This window comes from Aythya ferina (assembly GCF_964211825.1).
Source record: "Aythya ferina genome assembly, chromosome: 3".
Lineage (NCBI taxonomy): Eukaryota > Metazoa > Chordata > Aves > Anseriformes > Anatidae > Aythya > Aythya ferina.
The window spans coordinates 894,890-918,521 of NC_140298.1; the positions used below are offsets into that span (position 1 = coordinate 894,890).

At 40.4% G+C, this 23,632-nt stretch overlaps 1 protein-coding gene across 5 annotated transcripts in view; it reads left to right on the top strand.

The window, feature by feature from the left end:
* The window catches only part of KIZ (kizuna centrosomal protein), a 60,493-nt gene extending 37,355 nt beyond the window's left edge, over window positions 1–23,138 (top strand). For 4 of the 5 annotated variants that reach the window (XM_084514304.1, XM_084514301.1, XM_084514303.1 and 1 more), the window contains 5 exons: window positions 1,260–1,422; window positions 2,417–2,482; window positions 12,468–12,564; window positions 20,572–20,615; window positions 22,904–23,138. In XM_084514304.1, the coding sequence (XP_084370430.1) occupies window positions 1,260–1,422; window positions 2,417–2,482; window positions 12,468–12,564; window positions 20,572–20,615; window positions 22,904–23,004 (471 nt within the window). In that variant the 3' untranslated portion in view covers window positions 23,005–23,138. The remainder of the gene's footprint in view (window positions 1–1,259; window positions 1,423–2,416; window positions 2,483–12,467; window positions 12,565–20,571; window positions 20,616–22,903) is intronic. The other variant, XM_084514302.1, reaches the window with a different exon arrangement.
* Window positions 23,139–23,632: the final 494 nt, after the last annotated feature.

A 23,632-nucleotide genomic window follows, 5' to 3' on the forward strand; every position in this document is an offset into this window, starting at 1 on the left:
TTTGCTGCTGAAGTAGCAGCTTGCTTTCCTTGTTTTTGTGTGGAGTCTTCCCCTGTGTAAATTCAGTAGGGGGGGGGGAAAAAAAAACAAAACACAATATATCTGTTAAAGTTATTTGCTTGAGACTCAAAAAGTTGCCATTCAGGGCTCCCAAATAAATATGTGATTGAAGAAAGGAGGCGGTGAAATCTTGTTGAGAGTCCAAAATGGTTTTGGACTTGAAGTCACTTCAGTCTCTTAGGTAAGCATAAATAAATTAAGTTACAAAAGTTGGGATTATCTCTGAGGTGCTGACTTACTTAGTATTTAATAGCTAATTTAATAATAAGGTGATTAGAGTTTAAAAAAAAAAAAGGACTTGTAGAGTCAAATCCATGCTTTGTGACACAATAAAAACAAAAGAATGCCCTACAAGTTTAAAAAAAAATAAAAAATGAAAGAAAGGAAAGATGCCCCCAAAGCCTTTGCTGCTCCTTGTGGAATAATAAATGACAGAAAGAATGTTTTCTTCTGCTCTTAGAGTCTGATAAAGCAACAGACTTGAATGACAGCTGAAGAAATGCTTGTTTGTTTTTTTTTTTAAAAAACTAGCTTTTAACTTCACTATGTTTACAGTAAACTCAGCTCCTTATAAAGAAGTCTGCTTCCCATCTAATGTTTTCATCATTGAAAGTAATGTTTCATTAACAGAGGTCAAAATAGTGCTGCTACAGGGATCTGCACATGCAGACGAGAGAATAAACTTGATAAATGTGTAGTAATAATACAGACTAAATTCTGAATTGAGCCCGAAGGAAGCCAGTGATGGGTCAGGTTCTTTGGCTTCAGATTCACTTACCTCAGTGATGTTTTGTTGCAGCTATTGCTGACAATATGTGTTAATTTGCCTTTTTGCTGTGCCTGAAATGGAGAAGGAAAGACTTTTTTTTTTTGTTGTTGTTCTATTGCTGTTGTAGCATGTGCCATCCATTCTTACATTTTCCTTACAGTAAATGCATAAGGCACAAAATAAGAACAGTTTCCAGAAAACATAGCGGTTAAAAGAATAATTCAAAGTTTGTGTTACTTGAAGGCAGAATGCAATTGCTGGGCTAGCACTGATTTAACTCAGAGGTAATTCAACATCTAACAGAAATACACTGGAAACAGATTACTCTGTGAAGTATAGATTAGCCTAAATGTATGTTGGAAAATGCTGCTGCTCGAGACTCAGGATAATAGGGCTGCAGTTATTTTTATTTTTTTTTTTAATGCTGCAGGCTCCACCGCTGTTGAGAGAGGTCCTTCCAGAAGAAGGGTGTGGAGATAGGTCATCTATTCAGAGTAATGAATCATCTTACAGCTTGCCATCGATCCCAAATGATGGTGGGGAAATAAAGCAGGCAAAACACGCTCCCCAGCTTGATGGCACAGGAAAGCAAGGTAACAAGTGCTAAAAGGTCTGCCTCTGTGCTCCAAGTTACTGCTGTGCTCTGCTGCAAGGTACAAATGTGTTATCCAAATCTGCTGGGGATGGTTACACCTACTGGCAAATTACAAATATATTAATGTGATTTTTCCGAAACATTGCAATGTTGTTCGTCACTCTTGTTACTTCTTAAAATGAATGCTACTTGTTGTGACTGTTTTCTTTCTGTAGAAGACTGGATATTGTGGTAATTATTGAAACAGGATCTATATGCATATACATATTTTTAAAATGTTTGTTTAGAAATTGTGTGATATCTTAGCTGTGTTTTTTTATGAAGCCAGACTGCAGAACATATTTTCCAAAGTAGGAGTGTTGATGCTAAGAAAGGTGTGCAGTGCCATTTCAGAGCCTAAAAGGTGGATGTTAGTGAAAATCCAGTTAATTTCTTTAGATAAGGAAGTAATAGATTAGTTCAGTGTAATAACTGGCGACAGCAACTTGCTCAGCCTGCTCTCATAGCATCCCTTACATCAAAGTCTAGAAGAGACGGGCAATTAAGTTGCAATGCTCTTTACACAGCAAATGTAAACAAACTGATTTAGGCCTTCTAAATCCATGCCACTTTTATCTGCAGAGGAGATGGGGACTTTGATTTAAACTAATTTTCAGTGGTTGGTATGATCTATGCTGTCGCTGTCGGGCTTCTGGACAAGATCGCAGAATTACTGTTGGCTGTTTGTTTCTGAAATCCCATTGGGTCTTAAATTATTTAAGACATTTGGTTTGCTTTTCCTTTTTCTCTGGGAGCTACAGAGGCACAGCAGCACTGCATTCGAGTAAAGTTCACAGTAGGCGCCTCTTTTAAGAACGGTAATGGATAGTTTAGATCAATAAACAAGAGATAACAAAAGTGAGAAATTAAAGGGAGTAGGGCTTAAAAGAAAACAAACCAGTCTGATCGCCACCACTTTGAAATGTGTTTCATTATGGTGTGTTCACATACAGAAGTCACAAGCTGGTGTGAAGATGAGAGCCAGGAAGAAAGCGTGGTAAAAAAGATTCCTATTACAGGTAAAAGTAATGGCTGCGTATTAACCTCAAATGCAGTATTCAACTTTATTATATAATCAAAATATGGCATTTTAGGGGCTTGGGTCCACTAATAGTGAGTAAATTCAGCTATTACATACCGAGCACAAAGATTAAATGCAGGATCATAAAGTACACACTCATGTTAATGTAAACCAAGATGGAAAATAACAGTGCCTATTTAATTCCTTGTAATCATGTTACACATTTAAACCATGTGAATATCCCGTCATTTAGCCTTTCAGGTCCTAGTATCAGTGTTACAAAGGTCAGTCTCTGTGGGGAAGATCCAGTAATTATATGGCAAACTACAGATGTTTCTGATTTGATTCTTTTCCTTTCTCTAGTAATTGAATGTGTATCATTAGAATAAGCGCAGGGAAAAATCCCGCTAGACAGTAAGCTGTGCTTTTGCCTCTGTTACAAAAGCTGACTGATAACACCAAATTTTTAGCAATCAGGTTTTATCAAACCGTGTTCAGATCTCCCTGCAGCAGATGCATTAGGCTTGCTTAGGGTCCTGTGATGCTGTTGCTTTTCAGTTGTGAAGTATCAATAATGCATTAGTATTCAGGGCAGAGCTCTTTGCAATAAGTCTCAATTTTCTTTTGCCTGATTTGGTGGTGGGCTGCTTCATTATAAATGTTGATGTTTGGCTAAATATTTATTTATGCAGGTGTGTACTCTGACAAAAAGGTGCGAGGGCATCTGTTGCATTTGCTGTTCTTGTCTGCTCTTTTACGGCTTAAAAATAGCCTGTCTTTGAGTGCAATTCATTTCTCTATGGAGATTTTCCTCTGCTGCTTTTTGAGCCTAATTTGCAGGTGAAATATAAAAATTTGCTTCTTGTATTCCCAAATTACACTGCAGCATTAATATTCTGATGTTAGCCACATAAGTTAGATTTTTTTGAGGTTTTGAGAGTAGAAAGCTTTCCTTTTTTCCTGCTGCTTAAAATGTCCTTCACTTGCACACAGCAATGTATTTCAGAATGTAAGCTGCACTGATATTTTTTCAGACGAATTAAAAGCACACAAATTACAAACCACTTGAATTTTCAAATGACAAGTGTGATTTATTTCATGAAAAACATTTATCTAAAACTTTGCAGATTTTGTGATAGGTTTAATTTTCTTTGTAATTTAAAAGGATTCAGATCTGAGGATTGCAGTTCAAGCACCATAATCTGTAGACAGTATTGACCAGAATGATGTAAAGAATGGCGCCTTCCTCCAACTAATGACGTCATGGATTTTCTTAATTTGTTGTTTTTGTTGTTGTTTTTTTTTTTTTTTTTGTAAGGAGAATGTGAGCTCTTGAATATCTAGAGTTCCCAAGGCTTCTAGTTTGCTTCTCACCCATGCTGGATTTTAGAATATATCAGGACTCTTTTTAGCTATGAAGCCTGGCAGATTTTGTGTACAAATGTGTCACAAATGTGTCAGAGTAGTCCATTGCAGTTTTCCTGCTGGGGAACCGGATGGTGTGCTGGCTCCTGATCTGGGTTGCAGCTAGTCAAAAGCTGAACTGCGTGTACATCCCCTTTCCCTTACCTCTCCCTTAGCTTTCTCACCAAATGGACCTGCAAATACTAATACTTCCCACTTGTAAAAATGCTGAGAAAATCATACTTCAGATTAGAACACCAAGAACAGTAACTGAAGTTAAAGCAGATTCAGAAGGAAAGGATTTTTATTTACTACTGTTATTGCAGCATGTTTGCAGTGGCCTGCGTTCTCATTGTGTCTAAGGGTGAGGCTTTTCATATCTCACTTGAAAGCAAGGTCCTCCTTTCAGCTGTGATTCATCTTCAGTCCATGATCTTCTCCAGGCTTCTCATTCTCTTCTGGCTCCTTGCTATTCCAGCCTGTCACTCTTTGCTTTTTGCTCATCATTACATGCTGCAGGCTAGCCTTGGAGTATTGAAATTGTTCAGTGCCCAAAATAGTGGCAGTATATCTGCACCTTGCTTTTTGGGCTCAAATGACTTTTTAGAGGGTTTGGTTTTCTTTTTTTTTAGATAGGCTGATATTTAATGTCAGTTAAATACATGACCGTTTTGTTGTACAACTATTTTTCACTGACATTCTAGTTAGGGGAAATGGGCAGCTGTCTGTGATGGGAAAGCTGCAGGGCCGTGAGTGTCTCCTTGTCCTGTGAGGACAGGCAGGTGGCTGGCTGGGAGGGTGCTGGGGTGTGAGGAGGGAGTGGGCACCTTGAGTCCTCTGATGCATCACCAGCAGAAACCAAAGGGATTTTAATCCATTTCTGACAATAAAATGCTTTACTGGCTCTGCAGCAGTCAGAGCATCCCATGCCTTTGATGAGCTTCCAAAGTCTCCATTTCAGAAGAAAGCACCACACAAAGTTTTCTGTCTGGCTGGCCCAGCAGTGCTGGGTGGGGTCTGCCCTTTTCTTCTATTCCCATGTGAAGTCTGGCACCTTGCAAAAGGCTGTGTTGTGCTAAGTGACCTTAAAAGGATTTTATTTTGTGTAAGGTACCACTCAGCTTAAGTAAGGCTATTGGTATCACCCATAGAGGGGAGAGCTTGAGATTTCATTAATAGCAACCTCATTTTTACAAGGCTCTGAGAGAATAGAGGAGTATATGTGGGTTCATTTTAGTTCTCTTCCTGGATGCTTTGTTTTTTTTTATCTTGGGAAGACATGTAGAAGAAATTAAGTGTTCAACTTTTTTGCTATTTCTGAGATAGGTGAATAATGGGAGATTAAAAAAAAGAAAGTCTTTTTTTTTTGGTTTTGCGGATGACTTTAAAAGTCTCGTGAGTAGGAAACTGCTGGTTTTATTGAAGGGGCAGGCTTGTTAAATCTTTAACAAAAGCAGATTGTCTCCATACCCTTCATTTATGTATTTGATTTAAATAGATGCTATAGTTGAAAGCATTAGAATAAAAACGGCATTACTTCTCTACTCATCAGGCTTTCATAATGCCTTGGATATCATGTGCCATCTCCTTTCGAAGTAGAAAATCTTCCTTAGAAACAAGGAAGAAAAACCTTCCTAAGAATTAATAAAACAAAAAAACTTTATATAGTGTAAAAAGCCATGAAAGGGCACAAATCCAATTCTGTTTTCCTTTTTTGGTCACCCTTAATAAGCCAATAATCCTGCCAACACTTTGCCTATGGCCAAGCATCCTTCGTACTTTGAGTTTGAAATTAAAAGGTTCCTAAGGTTCTACTCGGAGTGTGCTAATAAAGTCATTAATAAGTCTACCCTACTTTTTGCTTCATTTGATATAAATCCACTAGAAACTACTGTTGGGGGGGGGGGTACAGGTAACCTGTACATGATTAATAACTGTTGGTTTGTTGTAATCTGACAGAAGTACACTGGGACAATGTAAAACTGCACATTTTGTTTAAATTAGTTCAAGTTACATTCTCCGGTGGGTGATATTTTACATTGCTTAACATGAAGAAGTTTTGGAAAGACATCCAAGTCCTTTTTTGGTTGCAAATTCAGTGTGAAAGATCTTGGTCTCTCTTTAAATGGGGCAGCGACTTTTAGCTAAGTGTTCTCACTGGGATGGTGTGCTTCACTGGGATTCCCTGAGTCCTTTGGTCATCAGACTTCTCTGCTCTTGAGAGGACAGCATCGTGTCTTGGTGTACTATTATGCTAAGAGCATTCTTTTCTTCCTTCAAAGGAAAGGGGAATATTTGTTGGTATTTGACCTATTTCTGGGTACTGGCTCCTGCACTGTTCTGCTCAGCTCTTAATTTGGAGATTTTTCATCTATATGCTCATCCCTCTATTGCATCCTTCTATCAGAAGAGCACATCCTCCCATTGGATGTGCAGGTAGCCCTTATCCTCTCCCTGTACCTGTTTTCTGCTTTATTGCAGGAGAAATCACATATAAAAGCCTGTGTACGGATGACTCAAACCTCTGGTCCCAAGGCAGAGGTGTGCACAGTTGCTGTTTGTGTTCTGGCAGTGGCACGGCAGCTGATTTCCCACGTTTAATCCCAGATGGCTCTTTGTGGATGATCAGCAAGTGCAGTAATTAGTGTTAATGTGGTGGAGGAGGCTGTTCAGATTTGTTAGTTCCCTATTTTCGTGCCACAGCTAGCAGTGTGGCAGCCCAGACTGACCAGCACTTCTGAATGTGAATGCAATAAATATTGCCAAGGTAACTAAAACTACACAGCTTGCAGGCTCAGCTGATCCAGATAACATTCCTTTCAAGGCATTATTAACTTTGAAGTCTAGTGACAGCTGAAATACTCAAGCTGCTAACTATTTTATTGTTGATAAAGGTACACAAACAGCGAAGTTCCTTTTTGTGGATATTCTCACTTGTGTATGAGAGAGATGTCTGGGTTAAGCTTGCAAAGGCGCTGGGATCTTTTGCCCCCCAGCTACCTCTGTTTGCATATGGGGTTATTGATTATTATTGGAAATAATGTTTGATAGCTGTTTATAGCTTTTAATTTCCATTCAGAGTGCTCTTGTTCCTCTCCCAGTAGAGCAATGCCTACTTGTACTGCTTGCTTATGTGCTTTGTGCTTAGGTCACAGCTCTCAATTTCACTTGTGGACTGTATAGGTTGCATGTGAGCCTTGGGGTGAATACAGTAGTACTCCTGTTCTCCCAGTTTGCATTGTAAAAAAACAGCAACTTTGGGAACTGCTTGCACTGCTCCCATTTACAGATGTGCCAAGTCAAATGTTGTGTTGTTACCAACAACCTCTTCAGTGTTTGTAATGACTTTCCCTCCAGCGAAGGGTTTTAAGTGTAACAGCGGTATAGATGCTGGTTTTGATGGCTGAAAGGTGTGTGCTTTTTTTTCTCTCTGAGAGATAATACAATCAGAAAGATATAAAAGTTGAAAGTGGGAGGCCAAGAGCATCACCTTTTTTTTTTTTGTCACTGAGATGTTTAACTATAAATTGATGAACACTGGCACCTAGGTTGTAGGGCAACACATGGAAGGGGGGGAAAAAGTATTTCCATATTCTGCACTGGTACAGTATGTTCAGGGTCAAAGATCATTTTAACTGTTGCACAGAACAAAGTGCTAGTGGTTCATTATGCAACTGCGGCAGTTTTTCCTGGAATGCGAATGAAGAAAAGTACACCAATTTTGTTTTGAATAGAATTGTAAAAGCTGACGTGAAAGCTGTTCAGACCCACGCAAACCGTGCAGTTAATTCAAAGTTGAAAAGTGTGGAGTGTTTTTTAATTAACAGTGGTATCTCAGATCCTTTGCTAATTCTGAGTTGAGGGAAGAATACACTGGGGGGAAACAGTGTGAGGAGAGCTGTGTCATCCACGGCAAAACAGCTTCTGTTTTCCTGCAGTATTGCTCAGACAACTGGATTAAGAATTTACTTTTCATTATTAACATCCCAATTTGAGTTTAAAGGCTGAGTTTTATCAAGCTTCCTCAGTTGTGTTTGTACAGTAGGTCCCAGCCGTTCATACAGCAAATGCTCAAAATGCCAGCTTTTTAATGTGGAGCTGAGGAACTCCAGAAGCCTTCCTCACCATTGAAACTGGCTAAAAAATCTTTTAAGTGATGCTTCTTGCCACTAATGTGAGCTTGTCCATGGTGGTTGTCCTTTGTGTCCTATGGAGCTGATGGTTGCTGCTGGGCTCTAAACCAGTACATTTTTTGCTTCTTTTCCACTCAGTGCATCTTCTTTACTAGGGCCATAGTGTTCTGTTTTGTGCTTGGGGACAAGGCATGTGTGCTGGGGGAAAAAAAAAAAGACAAAACAAAGCAACCTCCCCCCTATAAATGTACTGTTTTAAATTTGGCAGTAATTTGTGTTTAGCCTGAAATATGGTGGGCTTTATGAAGGAAAATACCCTGATCTGCACAATGTGGTTATATCCAGAGTGAAGAAAAGTGCTTCAACACTTTCTCCTAACAATCTATTTTTTATCTTCTGTTTCCCACCCTGCACATTGCCCCAGTTGCTTGTGCTTAACCACCATGGTGAATGAAGTGTTGCAGGACAGCCAGGTTGGTTATTTTTGTCATAAGTACTGAACGTCTGCAATTGAGACTGTGTTTTCTTCTGTTAACTTACAATGCAGACACATTGTTAAAGGCATGGGGATTAGGCAGATGAATGGGGTAGGATGAGGTAAGAGTGAAATGATTGCTTGGTGCACAAAGTGGTGGTTACTGTGCAGTAACTGCTTAAACATTGTCAGATGCTTCATGGGCATTGCAACACAGCTGAATCACCCAGGCTGTCTTTAAAGGTAAGCTGGTGGATTTGTGAGTGCCCGGAAAGATCACCTGGTGATGTAGGGTAGGGTGCATAGCATGTAAGCAAGCACAAGCTCAAGGGGGCAATCAGACTAATTGGCAAGGAAGTCTGGTGTAATTAAAGCAGAAGTAGGGATCGATAGCCCAGCATTGTATTATAACTGACAGGTAGGGCAAAGCTGGGCTCTGAAGGGTCTCAAAGGTGAAGAACAAGTAGTTTGTGCTACTGTTTGATGTAGTGGAGGAAGGAGAGCCAGTGGAGGCACTGAAAGCATGGTGAATGGTCTTGGGGCTTGTGTGCATGCTAAGCTGCAAGATGAGAGTGTCCTCCCTTGAGTTTTAGCAAAGGTGGCAAAGACATGGGCTGGAAGTGCCACTGGGTAAGGTGTGGTGGGTACATCTGGATCAGAGATGGGCTCCGTGTTACGGGGGGATGGGATGAGTGTCCAGCGAGAATGGAAAAAGCCTGGTGGAGGACCGATGGGGAGGCTCATACGAGGAAGGGACAGGTGTTGGTATCTGGTTTCTGGAGCTCTTGTTAAGCAGAATAATGAGAAACTAGGACATGCAGCACAAAAATGGATCAGAGTGGAGGGGCACGCCCAAGTTGCTTGTGCATGGTTGGCACCTCCTTGGGTTTGTAGGTACACCCCTGCTGCAGAATGGGTAGTGGTGTGAGCCATGGGTGGAGATGCAGGAGGAGTCCCTCATGTCAGGGAAGGAACAAGCAGAAGGGCCACTGCTGGGTGAGAGCTGGAGGGATCAGGATAGCTAGCAGAGGACCCCTCTTCTTCTATCCTTTGCTTGTTTGCTCCAGAGAGATACAGAGGTTGCAGATCTGTTACCTGTCACTTCTCTGACATTAAAACCATGATGGTACCAACCTAGATGTTCATCTCCCTCTTGGAATGCAGTGAGCTCATCTTAGGAGCAAGCTGTGAACTTGCTGAAGCCAAGCCTGAGAGCATGCACAGGTGGGTTCTGAATACTTGCCCACAGCATTTTGTTAGCTGGGCACACCTTGCTTTATGCAAGATGTTGTTGAGGCAATGAGGGTTGTCCCTCCCAAAGTAAACCCAGCTCTACACCCAGGCAAGACATGAGCATGTAATTTCAGCTGCTTGTGCGTTGTACTTTGAACAATGCATGAGGAGTCCTGAAAAATACACTTCTGTTAAGTGTTTTACTGCTGGAGTGAAAAACAATTTCAAGGAGTTCTGAAATGATTACATTGAAATAGATTATTTTTCTCTTTACTTTCTGAAAGTAATGTGCAAAGAAGCACAAATATTAATTTCTTTATGGCCAGTGGTTTCTCGCTGTGTGCTTGCAGCACTTGGTCTGCAGCACTGAGCTACTGGCAAGCTTGCATCTGGGAAATTCTCCATGATCAGGGCTTGTTTATAATGTCTTGGGGCAGGAGGGGAAGACTGAAATTATACACAGGTGTATAAAGGTTTTGTTGTGTCCCAATTCTAATTAGCAGTACAAAGTAGCCTTTTAAAGTGAGATTTTTACTTGAGTGTCATGTTCTTTAGAAAGTATGAAAATGAGCAATTGTACCATTCCAGTGAATAAATTTTACTCTATTTACTTTTAAAAAATCAATCTATCTGTACAGAACTGAAACAAGATGCACAGAGCAGAGAGGAAATAAAGGAAAGCATGGATAAGACTGAAATAGTGGGTTGTTTGGCTGCTAAGTCCTAAAGATCATAAGACTTGTGTTTCCCTAATGCAGCTTTCTATTTCACAGAATCACAGAATCACAGAATTTTCTAGGTTGGAAGAGACCTCAAGGTCATCGAGTCCAACCTCCAACCTAACGCTAACAGCCCTCCACTAAACCATATCCCTAAGCTCTACATCTAAACGTCTTTTGAAGACTTCCAAGGATGGTGACTCCACCACTTCCCTGGGCAGCCTGTTCCAGTGCCTCACAACCCTTTCAGTGAAGAAGTTCTTCCTACTTCCTAACATCTAGCCTAAAACTCCCCTGGCTCAACTTAAACCCATTCCCCCTCGTCCTGTCACCAGGCACGTGGGAGAACAGGCCAACCCCCACCTCGCTACAGCCTCCCTTGAGGTACCTAAAAAGAGCGATAAGGTCGCCCCTGAGCCTCCTCTTCTCCAGGCTGAACAAGCCCAGCTCCCTCAGCCGCTCCTCGTAGGACTTGTTCTCCAGGCCCCTCACCAGCTTCGTCGCCCTTCTCTGCACCCGCTCAAGCACCTCGATGTCCTTCTTGTAGCGAGGGGCCCAAAACTGAACACAGTACTCGAGGTGCGGCCTCACCAGAGCTGAGTACAGGGGGACGATCACCTCCCTAGCCCTGCTGGTCACGCTGTTCCTAATACAAGCCAGGATGCCGTTGGCCTTCTTGGCCACCTGAGCACACTGCTGGCTCATATTCAGCCGACTGTCCACCATTACTCACAGGTCCTTCTCTGCCTGGCAGCTTTCCAACCATTCCTCTCCCAGCCTGTAGCTCTGCTTGGGGTTATTGCGCCCCAGGTGCAGGACCCGGCACTTGGCCTTGTTAAACTTCATGCAGTTGACCTCAGCCCATCGGTCCAGCCTATCCAGATCCTCCTGCAGAGCTTTCCTACCCTCAAGCAGATCAACACACGCACCTAACTTGGTGTCATCTGCGAACTTACTGAGGGTGCACTTAATGCCCTCGTCCAGATCATCGATGAAGATATTAAAGAGGACCGGCCCCAGCACCGAGCCCTGGGGGACGCCACTAGTGACTATTTAAAAGGGAATGGTTGAAAAAGGTGTTATATTAAATAATATTAAAATAAATTAATATATATTCATATATTCAAGAGGAAGAAGAATAAAAATATCCAGTTTTCCTGATTAAGTAAATAAGAATTAAAGGATAAAAAGGAAAAGAAAATTAAGTTTGGCTTAAAGTTGATGTGATAGAATACAATTCTTAATGTCAATGTACTTTTTTTTTGTGTAAAATGAGTTAAAACATGCAAAAGTTTCACAAAAAAAAAAACATCAGATAATTTAAGTGATTAAGGAGTCTTGTTTTCTATATTTTTAACTCATTTTTACCTAATCTTGAGCAAAATATCTTGAGGCACATCCTGTAACTGTAGTGGTTCCTCCTCTCTAAACTCTCTCATCAATCCAGCAGCATGGCTGTTGCATGTATCCTTTTCAAAATAACATGGGTGCTTGCTCAGAACGGCACATTGTGAGGTCTGACTGTTGTTCAAAAAAAAAAAAAAGTGAAAAATAAAGCTAACTGGAACAGAGGTAGAATCTAGACATAGGTACATGTTTTTTCCTTTCCAGCATGACAAAAACCAAATGTGACATGGAGCCCCTCTGGGTTGAATGTGATGTGGGGTAAATGAGCCTTAAAGGGTCTTCTATGACAAGGGGCTTGTGGCTTCGGGCCAGGAGCGAGGACTTCTCTGTCCGTCTGTCCAGCCACGGCAGTAGTGCCTGGCCCACTCAGTGTGTGCAACATGCAGCTTATGCAAAGACAACCGAGAGTAGCTCCAAGAGGAAAACGAAGTGAAAATATTGCTGTGTGCTTTTCTAAATGCTCATTTGGGTTACACTGATTGCAGGGAATGTAGATGCGTTTATTATGTATTGTGCAGTGTGCAAAAATACCATCAGAATAACACCTCACTGGAAGCAGAGAATGTATGGCTTCAGATTTATTATTTTAAAAATTATATTTTGTGTTAACAGGTTGCGATATTGGTAATGATAGTTCCAGAAGAAAAGAAAGCCAAGAAATGTGTTCAGAAAGGAGTTCATCCAGTGAAAGAAGTGGTGACCTCTCAAGGTAAAGTTGTTAAATCCTTTAACGTTTGAAATGTTGCAGTAGAATGAGAGATGCTGGTAGAATGTGACTGAATTCCTGATTATTTTTATTTTTTTCATGTGATCTAGGGTTAAGGTTTGTATTTAGGTTTGTCTAATGAAACAACTTAAACTCTGGTACACCTTAGAAAATATTTGCACCAAAGCCAAGTATTGTTTTGCAGCTGTTGTTTTCTCATTTTAAGACTCAATTGACATCTCAGTGAACCACAAATTAGCGTGTACAGCTGCTCTCAGTAGGGCTACTCAGAGGCCAGACAATAGAAGTTGTCAGGAAAAGGGCAGACAGAAAACATAAAATCTTCAAGAAATAAAGTGGTGGGTTTCTTCTTGATGTAGCTGAGATGTAAACTAGCTGTAACTGGATAACACTTCTCACAGTCTATAGATTTCCTCCTCCCTCTCCCCCCCTCCTCCCCCCCCGGTTATTTTTGGGATATTTACAATATATGTCTTGCTTTCTGACTGAGTAGGTTTAATGGCCTTTTGTTTACCTAAAGAATGCAGTTTGTTTCTTTTTTTTTTTTTTTTTTTATTCTTAGCAAAACCAAACAAAAAACACTTCTGTGCTTTTTAATGTGGCACTTCGCTATTGGTCCCTGAGCAGTTCTGTTAGATGTTCCCTGTATTCTTCATTGGCATGTAATGGTAATCAAACAGCAACAATCAAATTAGTGGTCAAGCAGCAGCAGCGGAAAATAGGATATAACACAGCCATCTCATGAAATATTGGCTTGGCTTTAGATTCTTATCTGCTCTTATTAGAACAGCCCAGCAAGCGGGTTCTGCTGTTGTGTGGCTCCTTGCCTGAAGATGGCCATTAATAACACTCAGGAAAAGACTTTAAAGCATCCTGATAAATTTTTAACTCATTCTCCTGATAAGACATTGATATCTTTCTGTAGCTTCTTTGTATTGTTATTGATGAGACCAGTTTTGTTATAGAAGACTATTCTGACTTTGCAAGTTTTGTTCTATATTTTCTGTTAAAAACCATAATCTTCCTGCAATTCTTCAGTACGGTAAATAAAGACAAGCTGTAATAGTATATTGATTATTGATGAAGGACATTCATGCTTTTGTTTAGGACTAATTCTCATGATTCAAGCTTTTCTTTTTAAATACTTTCTGGAACTTAGTTTTGCTTGAGAGTGATGCACCAAATAATACCAAATGTTATGAAATTCGAGGGTACTCCTGTAGATGAATTTTAAATGTTAAATTTTAGTCATTCACTGAAGCCCAGCACAGCAGGAAGAGAAGGATTGGGCCTTGGGGAACTTGCTTACAGGATCACTATTAAATACCTATGTTTAAATAGTACATTTTTAATTATTTGTATTTAAGTTTCCAAGCTTTTTTTTCTTAACCTTTTGGTACTGCTTTGCTTGCTAATAATGTTTGACAGCTTCTGTGTTTTTCAGATGCTGTTCATAAGACACTTTTTTTAGTTTTTTTTTTTTAATTCTTATTTGTAATGGATTTAAAAATCACTCTGCCCTATAATTTTATGCCTCTCATTGCTGGGAAGCAAGAGCACTTGAGGCACTGATACGTTGTGGTGTTGCTTTAAAAATAATCATGCAACAGCTTATTTTGTTTCCAGAATGCCTCAGAAATAATGCACCCTTTTAAACATGAAGTTTATTAATAAACTCTTGCTTTTGGACACTTGACATTGGATTTACTGAGAGCCAGTGAAGCAAAAGTAGTAAAGCAGGCAAAATGGAGAATGCAGCTTGCTGCTTGTTTGCGGTCAGGACGCAGTGAAATTTCTTGGCCGCTTACGTTTAAGCGCTCCACTTACTGCAGTCACTTCTTGTGCTTTATTGCTTTTACAAGTGGTCTCGAAACCCACTACTTGAGAATAAACATAACTGTGTAGTACTGCTGTGGTACTTTTTATAAATTCTTCTTTGCTCTGTTTTGTCACTGAGCTGATGAGTGACCTCGAAAAAGACCCTGCTGGACCTAAATAAAAAAAAAAATGGCTTCCTCTGATGTCCTAGAGACAATAATTATGATGTGCCAGTTAAGCCCAAACTACAGCTGAGGGATTTTACTTTAAAGCAGAGGCTTGGGCGCAAAAATGCATTTATAGCTCTTTGTCTGGCACCTCATTATGTGTGGGCCTGATTCATTAAGTAATTGGTTTGCAGTTGTTTACATGAGTATTAAGGCTTTCTATTCAGCAGCCTTTGAGAGATACATTGTGCAAATGTTGCATGTTATGAATGCAGAATGAGGGGAAGGGGACCAGTCCTATTGGCTAAACACTGCACTCTGTTGAAAAGCAAGAGAAAGAGATTGGGTGCTGCTTTGCATAGCAATGACTTTCTTAATAAGCTTTACAGATTAATACACACAAGCTATAAAAGATGCAAAGAGATACTCTTAGCACATTTATACATGCTCATTTCACTATTATGGTACTGGAGATGGGAAGAATTGAGTTCTTTCATATTCGGTTTTTCAGTGCATGTCTTCAGTGCATGAGACTTAATAGAATCTGATGTTTATTGTATTATAAATCATGGGGAAGTAGGCAGATCTGCAACAGTTTATTATTAAAGATTCTTTCAATGTAAATCTTTTTCTACCATTGTATTTCCTACAGCAAAATCATTTTGTGGTTGAGTGGGGATGAAAGGCATAATGTACGAAGGAGTGAGTCTTAATAGGAAGCTGCTCTCTGAGTAAAGACCACTTGTTCCCTTTTGTTTGGAGGTGCATGCCAGAGCTTCCTCTTCTCCTGCAAATATTGTCCGCTTCTACCTTAGGTATCAAACTGTTTTTTTCCAGGATTTGTTTACTTTACTGAAAGAATATCTAACTGCCCGGAGATACAACTTTTAGTTTGAAGTTGAGGTTTTGCAAGAGAAAAGAGTGTACTAAATTATATAATTACTTGGGGGAAAAGGCATCGTAAGTCAGGACTGAATCGCCCCAAAAGAGCGGGCAGAAGACGATGTGTGTGGCATTTTGTAGCCCTGTAGCAATAGATCCAGCCAGAGGAGGTCACTAGCTTTCTAGATAATTCTGTATTTTAATGCAAGCAGTTTATTTTTCTTTCACTTGTTTACTCTGTCTCATTTCAAAATAATCTGAAGATTAAGTATGTATTATAGACTGAGAACCAGATAAAAATTCTAATTTGTCAGGAAATAAACATCATGTAAAGTATTTTAAACTTTGATTAATCTGTTTTCTGGAAGTAATCCAACCTGGTCTCTGGAGGCTGTTTTTTAGTCAAAAGCTACCTCTAACAAACACAGATTTAATGATAGGTAAATAAAAGTTTGCAGATTATAATTCATCCTTTTAATTATTCTCAGAGGAGATATTTAATAATAAACTAGCTATAACTAATAGGGCACTTCCCTTGCTGTGTCACGATGTATGGCAGCAGGTTGACCATCAGAGGGCACTCAGACTTTGCTGAAGTACGAGCTCTCAAATTCACTTTTGCATCTTCTACCTCTAATAAATAAATTAAACCTTGATGATGATTAATGAACTTGTGAGGGGAAAGATGTCTATTTTGGCTGGAGCTTTGACCAGAGATATCAGAGGTTTGGGGGTTTTCAGGATGTGCATTTACTAGGAACTTCAAAAACAATGAAATAGGGATTCAGAGCATCGGAGGAGCCCCGGGGAATGCAGGGGCAGCGTGGGATGATGCAGACCGTTTCCTGAATCCTTAGAGATGTGTGTGCGTAAATGAGTCCATATCTGATGGTTTTATCCTTCTGCAGCACTTCTAATTGTCAAGCCACTTCCTTAAGAGGTTGGTTGTAAACTCAGGTGTGTTTTCTGACATTACAGATGTTCCTGAAAATTCTGTATGTATCGCATGTTTTCTAAATCCTAGAAGCCGAATGCTGTGGAAACAGTGATGTTGTAGTGGTGATGCTTCAGGAATATTAGTGAGGAACGGTTTGCAGGGAGAGGCAACAATATGTATCTGTGTGCATTACATTTGTATGAAGGAGGAAATAACGTTTAGTTTGTTACTTTTGCAGCAAAGCCCTGTGTCTTTCCAAGATAGTTTCATGGGACCTGCAATAGAGTAAGTCCTTAGACGGTTACAGATTTTGGTCTCAGTTTCTCTAGGCAAGAATATTTTTTTCCTTCAAAGTGGGATACTGAAGTAGGGAATGACCTTAAATGTAACTTGATAGAGATATTTGTATCCTAAAATAAGGGAGTCATATTTGCAGTATAATTACTGAAATTCATTATTACTCTCTCAATTTTTCAGAAAATGTAGGGGGGAGGATGATGAGTAGACTTGTTAGTTTATTCCCAACCCTATAAATTCAGTATGTTTCTGTGATGCCCAATTTCTAGCAAACTGTCAGCAGAAAATGATAGTGCCGTCAGGCTCCTCCAGCAGCTTGCAGGAAAGCTGCATTTATCACACAGGGGCACACCGCACTGAGGCTTTGTCACATCAGAAGCACTGGCACTGAGTAGCCTGGCTTGATATTATTAAAAGGCTTTTAGATGTTTTCAGAACATGATTTTTACAGGTAGATCTGCAGCTTTGCATCCCCACATAGCATAGGGGAAAAGCTCTGTCACCTCTTACAATGAGGGTTATTAAGCCTACCTTGTGAAAAATAAATGCTCTTTTTGTGTTCTGCAGCGTGTTGCTTCAGCGCTGCTTTCACACAGCAGAGGCACACAGACCTGTAAACCTCTGACAATGTCAGCCAGAGTATCAGTGTTCCTGAAACCTCCATGCTTTTCATTTTGTTTTTCTGATGAAACTTGGTGTTTGGGTGTTTCTTTTGTGACGTGTTGGATGTGTTTTTTTTTTTTTTTTTTTTGTGGCACTTGAGTGTCATTTTCTCTTGATACCGAAAGAGTAGTTCAACAAGTGCTTTAACAAAAAAGATACCAAGGCTACAGTGAACGTTTTCTGTTGTTTTTCAGTGAGATGCATCTAACTTGGCTTTTTTTTTTTTGTCTGGTGTTTTCCTCTTAATGTTGTTTTCTTTATGGAAGGAAAAATATTTTCTTGGAGCTTTTTCATTTCTTACTGTTGCAGTATCTTCAGCACAAAAAAGTCTATTTCATCAGAGTAAAGGATGGATTAAAAGGCCCTTTGAAGTTAAACTGGTTTGGGTTTTTTCTTTGTTAGAGCCTGGGTTGAGTTTGCCATTATTTTAGGAAAGAAGCAAATGTGTAAATGGATATCGAAGGGTCACTACGGGGGATTAGTCGAGGCAGGGAAACTGGCCTTTCTGCATTTATGCTCCTAAAATTTCTCCTCGGAGGTCTGTGTGGTTATTGTGTGCTCAGTACAGCAGATGATAACGGTCATGATTGAAATTTTCTGACTTCTCAGTATGGACATTTTGCAATGTAGAGTTTTTCTTGCATCTTGTCAGCTTTGACTACCACTTCAGACATAATTCAAGAATTTTGTTCCCTGTTACAAAACTGTCTTGCAGTATTTTTCAGGTTTGGTTTGGAAGAGTAGCTGTTTCTGAATTGGCCTTTCTAACTTCCTGGTTCCATTTTCTGTATCTCCCCAAGCACTTCTCTATATGCCAACAGCTTTTGTGCCAGACCTTTTCCTAGTGTTTTTATATACTCCCTGTTCTGTCACACCAAAGCCCAGCTGCTGATGTGCAGCCCTAAACCTCTGTGCTATTTTGGTAGTGAATTCTGCTCTAGGACATAAGTTTGCCCTGGGAGGATGAACCCTAACAAACTGAAGTTTTTTGGTAGAATTTGGGCATCTATTTTCCCCCTTCTTCCATCAGCTTTGGCCACTTTCTTCAGGGAAAGCTGGGGGAAAAGGAGGGAAGGTTTCCAGGTCCTCCTATGGCTATGGTGGTCCTTGTCCACCTACAACTTTTGAGACATTGCCTTTCAGGCAGATCTGGAACACCGCATAGTGCTTTGAGCTGTGCAAGAGGGACTGAGCTCCCTGAGAGCTGGGTGGTCTTCCTCTGGTCGTCCCGTGTCCAAGCTGTATGTGATGGTCCATGGCTCTGCAGAGGCTCTGGGTCCACATGAGCAGCCCCCTCATGTCTGATCTTGGCTTGAACCAAGGAGAAAAGTGGAGCAAAAGGTCGCTTCCAGGCTGAATAGTAAAAGCCCATACATCTCCCTTCCTGACAATGGAAGGCGAAGCAGTAAGCAGTGTAAACAGTCACTGTCAGCTGCATGATCTTGTTTTAATGAAATACTTGAAGATAAAATGGCTCTTGTGCAGTCTGCCACAGAAGTCACCTCTCAATTTGCAACTCAGCAACAAGTGGCTTCCTACTCTGTGCCCAGGGGAAGAACGATGCAGCTGCCAGAGCTGCATCCTCTTGAGCACATGTTATGGGCTGAGCCTGGGATATATTGAGCACCTCCAGGGAAATGCTGAGGGTCAGAAAATCTCACCAAAGTGAGCAAGAGCTAAGGGTGTTTGGTGTACTGCAGGATTCAAACCGTAGTATCTGACTTAAAATACTTGTTGAATGTACTGTCAAGTGAATGAATTGGAAGTGGGAGTGTAATACAGGTTAGGATCTGACTGAATAAAACCAAAGGGGGTTTGGATGGCATGCTAACAAAATGTCAGGTAGTCTTTAAGGCTAACACATTTTAAAGTTATTTATTTAAATAATATGTAACTAGTTATGTCACACTGCTACTTAACTAGTATTGTTACTTGTTGCTAGTACTTTAATGTTGGTTTGGTATCTTGGCTGAACTTTGGATATGTTTAATATTCTACTTTGGGGAATTTTTGTATCCCTTGAAAGATTTGTGCTAATGACATTCACAGCTCGTAGAAAAGGAATATGATGTAACTAGCATGAAGGGAAGAGTTGCTGTAACATAGGTAGCTGTAATGTGCTGAAAGTTCCCCCTGCTTTAAGTTTAGCTTTCCAGTTGTAATCACAAGTTCTTACTGATTACAGTGGTATAAGACAAGCAGTGAATTATCTTTTTTTTTTTTTTTTTTGTATCTCCTTCACAAATACCTCCCTGGCAGTAGTGTTTGAATACTTTTAAGTACCTGCTTCAAGTACTTATGTGTTAGCTGCCATGTCTTTAAATGAAATGCAGCAAATTTGTTTGAAATTTTGACAGCTGATTGGAAACTGAGTTCTATTCTAACTGTAGCAACCACTTCAAATTGCAGCTTGACATTTGCTTATATTTTACTGGTTCACGCAGCAATGTCACAAATATCTCCTATTTGATCTTCCTTATTAAAATCAGCTGAGGCTTTATTTTTAGAGCTTATTGCAGGATTGTTAATATAACAGTTAATTCTCCTACATCATTGCCCCTATGAGATTATTTCACAGCACCAACACAATACACATGCTACACACAAAAGATCAAAATGATTCCAGCTTGTTTGAGAGATTCAAAAGGGCCTGTGATGCTCTAGACACAAGAGCAGTCATTTAACAGAACAGACTCGTAACTGCATCTACATCAAGGTAGATCAAAGGCAGCTGGGAGATTGCACATTTACATAGGGACACGGATGATGCTATGGGAACTCAGTAGCTAACTTGGAGGAGTGCACTGACAGGAAGGGAAATGAGGAAGTTCAGTGACCATCAGTGGGGGGGTGCTTTTATTTTTGTTTGGATTTTTTCTTTATTTTCTTTGTGTATCTGAAAGACTGCAAGAGATAGATGAAGCTCTGATCCTTTGTACCCTTAATTCACTGCTAGTGTAAATCAGCAGTGCTAGCAAGGAATGATTCCAAATCACTCTGCTTGAACATCTGGACCAATGTCCCTGTTGCATGATAATTTTTCCACCTTTTATAAAGTAAAAAAAAAAAAAGTGAAGAAAAACCCTAGGAGAGAGTTTTTATTAAAAAAAAAAAAGTTACAGAAGTTGCTGATGTTTCTTTAATGTCATAGCTTAGAAAAAAGTCACCTTATATTTTAATTTTGTGGCATTGTGCTAAATATTTAAAATCTTTCTATTTTTCCAGGACTGGAATCAGGAAAGGATTTGTAACTGCTATAAAATCCAAAGGTAAGAAACAAATGTTATGCTATTTAAAATCGATATCTTTTTTAGTGTGTTTTTTCTTAAGGATTTTCTACAACAAACATTATTAAGGAGCTGGGAAAATGGTGAATTTCCCTCTGTCGGTACAGGCAAATAGCTGACATAAGAAATCCTGGACCACAGAGGATGCATTTCATAGTGCATATGTTTTGGAAGCAGTACTAATCTTTGTGCTTCAGGGTTTAAATTAAATAGTAACACATAGCAGTCAGTGAAGAAAAAATCTGACTGTTTCTTGATCTTCCCCTTTGAAATACTGGATGTAGGAACAGGTGGGCAGCAGCATGTTTGTTTACAAGCTTACTGTAGTCATGTGCAGACACCCTCATGTACCTACCTGTGTCTGGAACAATTTTTTTTTCCACGAGCAAGCAATCTTTCCTTTAAAAAAAGGTCTGGGCCCTGTGTGTTTTCATTCTATTTGATTTTACTCTTAACCACCATAACCACTGGTGTCTGAAGTCAACTCTAATCGAGCCTTCTGTAAGCAAAGGCAGCACTGGGACCTATGAGCTCTTTGCTTGGACGTCAGCAATCCTGAACTGTACAGAACATATTTCAGAAGAGTGGGATCTGCACTGGCTTAAGGATGGCTGTGTTGCTGCTGTTCATGTGCCTCTGGCACATCTGTCTCCCATGTACTTCTCTGCTGGGAGCTTTCTTTTTTTTTTTTTTTTTTTTTTTTTTTGGAGCCTTTTGACATGTGTGTTCTCTTCCCACATGTGCAGCCTGCATCACTCTGCTGTTCATGGCAGGCCTGGGCAGAGCGCAGGCCTGCGGGCCAGGGGGCCAGGGATATAGGATGAAAGATGCAGCTGCTGCATTTGTAGATAAGGTGTTTATATAGCTTGTGCCATCAAAAGCACAAAGTATGTGAACAGTACTTCAGTCAAATATGAGCTGCAATTTCTGTATGAGGCTTGACAGCTTTCCTCTCTTGCTGCTGCCTGAATCCGTATTTGGGTCTTGCCTCATTTGGGGCATCACTGCTATTGTGCTACCGTTGGAGAAACAACCACCCTCTGACAAGGTCAGGAACAGGCAGACAGTGTAGCTCTGGAAGTAACTGTAGGCTTGACATGCTGGCTTGTGGCCACTTTCTACAGTGGGTTACAAGGGGGAAAGATGAGTTCTTTCCCCCTTGTAACCCACTGTAGAAAGGGAATTCATTGGGGCAGGGAAGGGAGAAGTGTGGGTTCAGGTGTCCATGTCCCTCCCCTTCCCCTGCACTGCCCCAGGGCACTGTGAGTCCAAGGTGGAAAGGAGCACTTGTGCTTGTGAATTCTATATTGACTTGTGCTTGCATTTTCCCCAAGTCCTTTAGCCTATTTTTATTGCTGTCCTGGGGCTACTTTTAAATTCAAACGCTGTCTCAAAGGTTTCAGAGTCCAGTGTTGTTGCTGATCAGCAGCAGTCCTTGGTGGCCCTTTTGTGGTGAAGAAACTACTTTTGCTGGAGAGAAAAGGATATGTGTTTTTTTTTTTTGTTGTTATGGTTTTGTTTCCTTTCTCTTTTAAATCAAGGGAAATGGAAAAATTAACAGTTACTGCACGATTGAGCTGGCAGCCTTCACACATGAATCATCTCATCAGGCCTTCATCCTGAAGAGCTTTGTGTACTTCCCCGTGTGTCAGGCTTCTGTTTTTGTTTTTCCTTCCATGGGTCAAATTAATTTACATATTGAGGAATCTCTCAGGCACTTCAAATTTAAATGTGATTCTGTTTCTGTGAAATTGCTTGCTAATTACCAGATCTATTTGTTAAAGCCGTCCAGGTCTTTGAAGTCATTTTTGCCTGGATTTGATCCTGTCACAAAGTGGCGTTTTTCCATTTGTGACATCATTTTCATTTTTATGCCAACTCTGTGATGTCATGGTCTGACTGTGACTTCACTTCAGGGTCAAGTAGAGGGAGAAATTAGAACATGATAGACAAAGCTGTAATTCATGCAGCAGATGGTCAAGTAAATTGCTTGGAGTGGAAATGTTCCCTTAAACTACCTTGAGGAACAATGAAGTGAGACTTGTAAATGAGTGCACTGTTTCTCCACAGCAGCTCGATTAAGAGACCACAACTTGTTGACAACACACTGTATCCAAAGTGCACACCTAGGCTTGGCAGTGTTTTGAAACACTGACCTTTTTTACAAACCATGGTGTCTGGCTACCTCAAAAGAGCTGTAAAATTATGTTGTAAAATTATGGTGATATAAACATGGAAAAGATTTTATAATTTTTTTTCTTCACTCTCAGCTTTCTGGGGCATATCTGATGTCAGCAGCTCGGAGAGTGAGGCTGCTTTGCATCCACAAGTTCACAGCACAGAAGCAGATGAATTTGACTTCTATGATTGAGATTCCACCTCTGGCTTTTAGGAAAGAAATCAACATCTTGCACAAGGTCGGAGTGCTGCTATGGTGAAAGTGCACCTCATCACTTTGTATTTGAAGAAAATTTTAAATGCAAAATAAATATTATATATAGCCTCCTTGTATGTATGTTTTCTCTTAACTAATAAGTTGAAGGAAAGGAAATCTGAAGGAAATCCTGACCCATAAGATTGAGCCCACTTGTGACGCCTTTGTTCTTGGGGACCAAATAAAGATGTGTCCGCTGGCCCTGAGATGGTTACACAGTGCTAGTCCCTGAATGTTTCACCTCAGAGGGTTGGGGCTGTCTTTAAAACAACTTCCTTGAGGAGGGAGCTGGGTCCATCTGTATGGTACCCCATTTCTTTCTGCTCCTGGAGCTGGCTGTCTGCAGGTCCTGCCCAGTGTCAGCAGACAAGGCCAAGGATGCAGCTGTATTGTGGGTAATCCTGTGTGACAGAGATGAATAGCTTGTCACGAGTGAGGTGTCTGTCAGTAACGATCTGGAAATCATATCCATTAAGTCAAAAAACAAACTGGCTGCTAGCTTGACAGAATTAAACTTACTCTGAGGGTGGTCCCAGCTACTGGAAGTATGAAACGTGTCGTTGGG